The sequence below is a fragment of the Musca autumnalis genome, unplaced genomic scaffold (genome assembly GCF_047663935.1).
Source record: "Musca autumnalis isolate F117 unplaced genomic scaffold, ASM4766393v1 scaffold_5, whole genome shotgun sequence".
Taxonomy (NCBI): domain Eukaryota; kingdom Metazoa; phylum Arthropoda; class Insecta; order Diptera; family Muscidae; genus Musca; species Musca autumnalis.
The window spans coordinates 5805305-5814577 of record NW_027412088.1 but is presented as its reverse complement, the minus strand read 5'-3'; the positions used below and the strand labels follow the sequence as shown (position 1 = coordinate 5814577).

At 32.6% G+C, this 9273-nt stretch overlaps 1 protein-coding gene across 2 annotated transcripts in view; it reads right to left on the bottom strand.

Annotated features, from left to right (window-relative positions):
* Positions 1–2800: 2800 nt before the first annotated feature.
* hig (locomotion-related protein hikaru genki) overlaps positions 2801–9273 on the bottom strand; it is a 44909-nt gene continuing 38436 nt past the window's right edge. For both annotated transcript variants that reach the window (XM_073956514.1, XM_073956515.1), the window contains one exon: positions 2801–3294. In XM_073956514.1, the coding sequence (XP_073812615.1) occupies positions 3080–3294 (215 nt within the window). In that variant the 3' untranslated portion in view covers positions 2801–3079. The remainder of the gene's footprint in view (positions 3295–9273) is intronic.

The window sequence follows — 9273 nt, the reverse complement described above, 5'->3', positions numbered from 1 at the left end:
CTAATTAAGGGGAGAGAGCGTCTAATGAAATATAACAATAAATTAACAATATTTGCTTTATGATGCAAAAACATACTATTCTTTTCTTACAATTATTACAAACTACATATATACAGAGATAAATTACAGTATGGGTACGGTCTTCATGTTTTGTGTTCAAAGTCCATTATCGCACAGTGTCGTCTCGGTGGACAAAAGTTGAAAGAATTTTAACGATATATACAGGCATGTCACATAAACGAATTCCGATCGAAAGTGAAATTAATTCGGTATTTAGCTTCTTCAGAAAACAAAAACCGAAACATTTTATTGGAATGAAACCACTTTTGGTTTTGCAAGTCAAATTGTATTTTTTGGAATAATGTCACTTTAAAACACCCCAAAAACGCTTAAAATTAATACAAATATTGTTCTACTAACAAAATCACAATAAGTTTCATATTTTTTATCATTTTATTTAAAAAATTCCGAAATTTCCATTATTTCTCAAATAACGAAACCAACTATTTACAAAGTATATAATATATAATTGTTCCACAAACATCCCATAAGGGACAAGGGAGACTTCTCTCATATCAATGAGTGCACCCCGATTCATATTAACTCAATGATATGGGACCTACAGTTTATCGCCGAGTCCGAACGGCGTGTCTAAGACACCACTTTTGTAGAGAAGTTTTACATGGCTGATATACTCAGGAAATGTCGCCAACATTACTGAGGGTTATTTTGCCACCGTTGAAAAGTGTTTTGATGTCGCTTGGCCGGGGAATCGAACCCACGACCTTATGCGTGCAAGGCGGGTGTGCATACCATTGCACCACGGTGGCACCCAACTATTTACAAAGTATTGCCACATAATTTGTTCGTTGTAATTTTGTAAAAACTAAACAATCTGGCATTACGAATGATAAATTAAAGCAAAGATAATAAACAAACATAATAAAAAAAGAGAAGAAAGAAATCAAATAAGGTATTTTTTCAATGTTATGTTGATTACTTTGTGCCTCAATTGCAAAAACAATAGAAAAATTTAAATTCCGAAAAAAAATACTTTCTTTTCAATTTCATTTTAATTTATTTAACTTGTAATTCAAAGCCAACTACCCCAAAACTACTCTAATGTCGCCATATTTATACTAAATAATACGATTTTCGAAATTCACCAAATCGATCGAAATCTGAAGAAGCTACAACAAAAACAATATAATTGAAACCGTTACATTCGGAATCTGGAATCTGTGACATGTCTGATAGATTAGCTATTAAGTTATAGCTCACTTAACATAGCAATGTTTTCGAAATAATATATGTTCTGTTCCAGTACTGCAAGAATCTACTAATTTTTACCATTTTTCGCTAACATAAAGGAAAAAATGTTATCGTAGTAACAAATAGTAGCTTCTTGCAGGATCTGAAACAGTTCATTCGACTTTTTTTATTCATATACATATATTCTTGCAAAATGTTTAGTAAAACTTATCGTTATTTTTTCTTGTTTCTACGGCTCAGGCATTTCTGAGAATGAAGAAAAAAAAAACAAATATTAATGGCATTTGGCTTAAAAATCCGTAAATACCACGAAAATATAATGCTGTAGGAATACGAAATTTGCCACCCATACGGAATAAATTTGTTTTTTTAATCTTGAAATCCTATAAATTTTTTCATATTTATATAGAACACTATTGAATTAATAACGATTTTATTCATTTTTGGGAGGGTGTACGAATATCATGTTTTCATGCTGTACAAAAAAAAACCTTAATCAAGATTGATGTTGTAAAAAAAACCAAAATAATACAAAATCCACTTCATTCATAGAGTGTAATTAAAAATTGCCACAAATTGCAGCATCGGCCATTTATGATTGGTATCCCTTTCCAAGCAAAACATGCAAGAGTTATATTCGACTAAATCCGATTCTATGAGATATACAAATTTATGCAAAATCGGTGTAAATATATATTCCGAGGGCTTTATCTAATTCTGAACCAACTTTTGTCAAAATAGGTGAAAATAGTGGACTACGAAAATATCTCATACTAAATATTAAATATATCCGACTGAAATGAACTATTTTATAGCTAACTCGATGAAAGATATATCGTTCAAACATATCAAATCATGATTGATCTTGCACAGAAATTTAGCACTGATATCTGGCTAGCTCTTTACAATAGATGGTCCAAGTACATAGTAATTTCTATATGGACCAAAATTGGTATTTGTTATTACTTCGTCCTCTTATGTACTTGTGCACGTTTACAAAGAACAGGCTATGCTGTGCGTCGTCCACTGAAGCTAAAATTTTTCGGCAACGTCTTTTTTTTTTTTGTTGATATTGAAGTCAACATCAAGGTGTTGAGAAACTTAAGGAGCGCATAGAAACGTTAAGGGTACCTCATATAATTTTGCGATTCTAAAATAACGCCGTAGCCCTTCCTCCTCCATTGCTGTACTGTCACCACTTTTTTTAAAGTGTCCCTTTCTAAAATGTATATTTTTGTGCAAAAAATCTGTTGACAAGTTATCAACCACTGAAATCTGAAATATTTTTTTCCAAAAAGTCAAATTTGGTCTAGTGCAGCAATGCCCACCATATTTTTCATTGCATACTTTGGTGGATGTCGTTGTGTGAGTGCATGCATCTTTAATTAGTTGTGCTATGTGTGTGGAAAGAGAAACGTTCCCTTGGACATCGATAGTCTACTACCTTTCTAATTTGATATTTTGCAGTCGTGGATAGATTTAATTTGAAAATCATTTTAAGGCCTCACAATAAAGTAGACTAAACGGGTAAAACTGTTCAAATATATTTTTCGACTCTTTATAAAAATATGATTTTAATTACATGAGATTGTTATACAATTAAGTTGTACTATTCTATGACTATGTGTGTGTGTGAATTTGTGTATAGAATGAATATTACAAGCTTCAATAAATTTATTCATGGTGATTACTGTACAATATCAAGGTCAAACAAATTCGTGTTGTTTTTTGGTTGCTTAGAGTAGTTTAAATAACAGTTTAAAGTATTTTAAGTGTCTTCGAACGAACGATGTTCCCATTGCAACAGCTACACATCTTCGTAGCTACGACATTTCGGTACTGGGCTAGACCATTTGCCATTGGGAAGGCATTTTGGACGATCCGGTGGGCCACCAATTTCACTATATTGTACATAACCCGGTCGACACTGAACGCTTATATAGTCACCGGATTCATAATTAAATTTCAACGGCGCCAAAAAGCCATTGGGAGGATCTCCGGGATAGGGGCACCCTGATTTACCTATACGTAGAATCAAAAATAATGAGAATGTGTCAGATGTTGTATAATCAACATCAATGGTAAATAGTAAGTATATGTGTGTAAGCGGATTTTACTTGCCTCTGAGGCAACACCCAATATGTAAACATACACATACAGTATGCAAAGTTCATATTCGTGCACCCCTCAAAAATAAATAAAATCGTTATTAATTTCATATATCATATAAGCTTTCCTTCAAATTTCATATTGACTCTGTTCAACGGAAAATCTTTAGTACAATTCGCAGATTGTATACTTTCCTCCTTCGGTCAAAAAAAAAAGACTAGCTTCAGCTCTACTCATGCTTTTTTTGTCAATTACGGCTTGGAGTTTGTGCACTTTTCACAACATACATAAGACTGGTACACCTGTTTCATAAGCTAACACGTTTAGCTTTAGTTTTTCATAGTTTTATACAACTCTACTTTTGAGAAATCTTTCTAAATACACTTTTCAAGATTATGGAATTATTTACCTGTTGGTCTGTTCACATTCCAATAATGCGTTTCGGCTTAAATTGCCAAATAATTTAGCTTTTCAACATTAAAGATAGACTTGCGTTAATTAACAATTTACCCTGCTTTTGATTAAAGTCTATTTAACGATTTTTGTCGTGTTTGGTTGCAATATTGAAACTCGATGTCTACCTTGCTTATTGTACCGTAATTATGTTTGGGGAGCCAATTATATCAACACACATTAAGAATTAGGAAGGCTTTTGTATTAATTGCCAGCTGTTCGAATTTGAAATGTCAAATCCTTTTATAAACAAATTATTTTTGTTGTAATTTCCCCAACAACATAAATAAAATTTTGACATAACATATTGAAAAATTTACGATACCACAACCTGATAATTGTGCCATGATATTGATTGAATCATGGCACATTTATATAAGGCAGAAGTGACAATGAGCCGTATGTTTACTTTTTTGTAAATTTGGTTTTCAAAATGTAATAGGGTCTAGGACCTACGACAGTTCTATATGCTTTATATTTACATTTTGATTCAAATTTGTTCTATTTTAGAGGATTTTCAAAATGTATTTATGTTTTTCCTGAGAATTTTTTTAGAACGACCCCTTTATTCAATATTTTCTTTGACATTACATTTTCAATAACAAAAAAAATAAATAATTTTGTTTTTGTAAATTTGTTAGTTGTTGTAATTCATGCATTTAACTTATATAAATATGCCTTGTATTGAATAAATAAATAAGTAAATAAACAAAATATGCAAATATGACACAATTAATGGGAATTACTATAAAGAAGAAATATTTAAAAATAACCAAAAAAAAATTAATATATTCCCGCATTTAGGTATAATTGGCGCATGGGTGGGTGGCAAAGTTCATATGGGTACCACTAGAAGCAATATATGTATTTTTAAATAAAATAACATTAATTTTTGTTCTTTCCGATTGGAATTATTAAAAATTTTGCAAAAACTCATATGAATAACAAATCGGACGAACTCAAGAAAAATGTGATAGATGTGAATAACAATGGCAATTCATACTAGAATTTTAGGAGAAAATAGCTAATAACAGTCCTTCTGCTACAAAATTCGTAGTCTCATATGAAATGTAATGTTACCAGCGTTTGGAAATGCAACATAGTTAAAGTTATCCATATCTATCACATTTTCTTAATAATTTTCGTTATTCTTACATTTTTCTAGACAACTTAATGGTATTTTGCTTAAAAAATTCTTAAATAACACAAATATATAGTGATACCCAAACAATGGAATAAATTAAAAATTTGTTTTCTTTATGTAATTCCCATTAATTGTTTAATATTTTCATATAAAATATTGAATTAATAACGATTTTATTCATTTTTGAGGAGTGTACGAATATGAACTTTGCATATATAAAATATATATAAAATATATATAAATATAAGAAATATATAAAAATAATCAATATTTATTTTATATATATCAAATAAAAATATTACAAACAGTAAAAAACGGTAAAGACTTGTGAGTCTGCAGATGGTTTGAAAATATATATTTTTATTACTCTCCTTCTTGTTCATCCTTGGATCTTGGTGGAATATTGTGTTCTTTTTTAAATTTTTAACGACCGATGATCCTTTAAAAGCTCAAACCATAACATTGCCTTCCCTGTATTACTGTACACAAATTACTGTACACAAATTTGTCAATTTTTGTTCCGAATTAGCTTATCAGGCATTTCACAGATTCCTTTTGGAATGCTTTCAATTCCGTAGTTTCATTTCGATCGTTTGTGTTTTAGTATTCAATTTAAAGAATTTCAGTCATACTATATAAAATATGTTAACAGTTCACGAATTCTGAAAGGGTAAAACTCGGACTAATCGATTTTAAAACATTTTTGGTTTTTACTAAATGCCAATATTTCTTTGCCCTATATGTTAACTCGTTTCAACATCTTCCTTGGTTCGATCTTTCATTCTTCTACAAAGCAAAAAATTTGCAAATATTCACCAACTTATATCGACACCTCCAAATAATAGAATATTAAGTCTAAAAAGTGAGTTTTGTAGGAGAAGCTCTCAAAGTGTGGAAATTTTTTTGAACTTCAGTACTATGCTAATTCAATATTTGTTTATAACTTCTGTTCGGATTGACCGATCATTACCAAAATTTGACAGAATTTAAGTTAAAGGTCGTTTGACACCTAATTCTGAACAGTGAGTTTTGCAGGACAAGCTCTAAAAGTTAGGAAATTTCTTTGACCTTCAGTACTATGCTAAGTAAATATTTGTTTATAACTTCTGTTCGGATTGTCCGATTATTACCAAAATTTGACAGAATTTAAGTTAAAGGACGTTAAATATAAAAATGTAAAGAACTTGAAAACATGCTAAGTCGACTTAGCATACTATTGTTTGGAGGCGTCGATATATGAAATACGAAAGAGACTCCCAAGTATTTTGCTGGTAACACATGGATAAAGCATTTCAAATAGTAAACTGGACTGGCGTGGAAAGAATATAATTAGTTGCTCTGTTCCAGAACCTACAAGAAGCTACTATTTTTTACTAATTCCAGCCATTTCGGTGCGATAATGAAGCTAAAACCTTCAAAATACCTAAAATCGGGTGGTACAGTTCTAGGATGGCTATATCAATATAGCCCATTTGCAATTCCAAACATTCTAGGAGTAATAGAAACTTCTGTACCAAATTACAAAGCTCGATCCTAAAAATTCCGAGCTGTATATTGATTTCAACAGAAGGACAGACGGACATTGTTATATCGACTTAGAATATCACCCTGATCAAGAATATATATACTTCATAGGGTCTCCGATGAAAATTTCGATGTGTTACAATCGGAAGGACAAATTTAATTATATCGTCCATATTATGGTGGAGGGTATAAAAACTTGGGTTTGGGCGTCGGGTTAGTAACCCTCCTATAGAAAAAAGCCAAAATTGGAAAAGAGAATATTTTTGGCCCAACTGTCGGGAAATTCAGTCTCCACATTAAAACATCTAACAATGGAATGAGGCTGATAGATTTCGCAGCGGCAAAAAACATGGTAGTTAGCAGCACCAGATTTACAGATCAAAGAACAAGAAATCAAATTGATCGCGTTGTAATAGGCGACACGTTGATAAGGTGTATTTTTTAACTATGTAGCACAATCTGGCAGGAAGAACGGGTACCCGACGATTGGAACCTGAGCGTCCTGTGCCCTGTCGACAAGAAAGGATATAAGAATGTATGCCCTAACTATAGGAGCATAAGTCTTCTCCCTATTGCCTACAAGATAGTGTCAGGGATATTATGCGAACAAACTAGGGTCAATAAAATGCTCCTTTAGACCTGGCAAGTCCACCATTAACTAGATATTTACCCTGCAGAAAATCCTGGAAGACCCAAGAGATGCAAATACTGATACTCGGCCATCAGTTTAAATAGGAAAGAAGCTCTCCGAATAGTTTAGTACCAAAAGAAGTTTCAGACAAGGAGACAGCCTTTCGTTATGTTATGTGCTATGTTATTTGCTTATGCTGATAAAGGCATCAAGGACCGATCAGTAAAAGGAGTGACTGATACCTTTAAGAAGGGCGAAGGAGAATCTGCTAAAGTGGGTCTGGCGGTAAACGGCTAGAAGACCATGTTGATGGTGCCGACGCGCAATGCGTGCATAGAGTTCGCACCAACAGTGGAAAACGGTTCTTATAATTCTGAGGTAGTAAAAGACTTCGTCTACCGCGGCACCTCCATAAACACAACAAACAACATCAGTTGTGAAATAAGAAGAAGAATTGTATTGGCCAACAGATGCTGCTTTGGCTTAAGTAAACAATTTAAAAACAAAGCCACATCTTTCCAAATAAAAACAACGCTTTACAAAACACTGATACTACCTGGGCTGTATGTATGGTTCCGAAGCCTGGGTAATTGCGCAAGCAGATAAGGCAGAGATCGATGTGTTTGAGAGAAAAATTCTTCGAAAGATCCACGGGCCAACCTGCGTTGACGGTGAATATCGACGTCGTATGAACCATGGGTTGTATCTGCTAAACAACGACATCAGTATAGTTAAACGTATCGAGATACAACGATTGCGTCGGCTAGGACATGTCATAAGAATGAGCGATGATGAACCCGCTGAAAAGGCGTATAAATACGGGCCACACGTCGATACACGCAGAGCTGGCAGGTCGAGGCTTCGATGGAGCAAACAAGTGAAAGAAGAGATGGAAAGACGCGGATTCCAAAACGAAAGCAACAAACGGAGAGGAATGGAAATGCTTTCTTAGTTCGGCTTATAGGACAAATGTTCTGTATTAGTAAAGTAAAGTAAGTCAGAATATACATTCGTTGGCGTACACGATTGGGCGCCATACAAGCCTTCATATCATGAAAAAAAGATCAGTGCGATTTTAACAGGAAGATCCAAAGATACAAGTGTGATGTAACTCGACAAAATTATCAGGCAAATGACATATAATTCAGGTGATCATGTTGCTTTGATTCCAACATCTCAAAGTTTTTCGTCCTTAGTTTCTGATTGTAAACCAAAAATACTTAATTAACTTCGTTTAAATACGTCATATTAGTTTGAGGCCAGCGGCTTCTTTGTAAATTTCGTCTAGAATTTTCATGTTTTTGCTTAGTATTTTATTTATTTATTACATTTAGAGAATCCTTCATCTAATCCCAATCTATTTTAACCGGCATTACATGCATTAAACGTTTTCTTTATAGTGGATATTTTTGTTGTTTTTTTCTCAGACCTTCTGGAAGAGCTTCCATAAGTGATTTACGTATTTGTTTGTAAATACTAAATAAGAACTAGCATACTCGGTTTATTTCTTCCCGATAATTGAGACAAATACTTACCACTGCTAACGTACAACCAATAATACCCATGAATGATCTCTATATTTGTAATACGTCATTTTCGATTTCAACATATCTAGTATTTAACTTATTGCCTGTTTCTGTGAAACAATTCGAATTCATTCGTTCGAATTACTATCAAAATCCTGTTGTTGTTGTAGAAAATGTATGGTTGATTGAAAGCAAAAACGAATCGAATATTTTTCAAAAAACAAAATTTTGGTAGTAGTTCGATCGAATTTGCATTCGAATCGTTTTAGCGAAACAGGCCATTAATTCCCAAATAGCAGCGGATCCAATAACCTAATGACAGTGATATCATATCGATATACATACATATGTATGTATGTATGTACGCACAAAATTAATTAGACAAATAACGACAAATAATGTGTTGGGTTCAAAGATTCTTTTAATGAAAAATAACAACTAAATTTTATTTAACAAACACATAACTTAGTGTATCATATATGTAAGTGTGTGTGTGTGTATTTATATTGGCTACTTTATCCTCTAATGTATTTAAATATTTCATTATATTTGATAATCTTTTATTAAACATTAGGGGTATAACTTTTTTGAAGAGCGAAATATTATTAAATTTT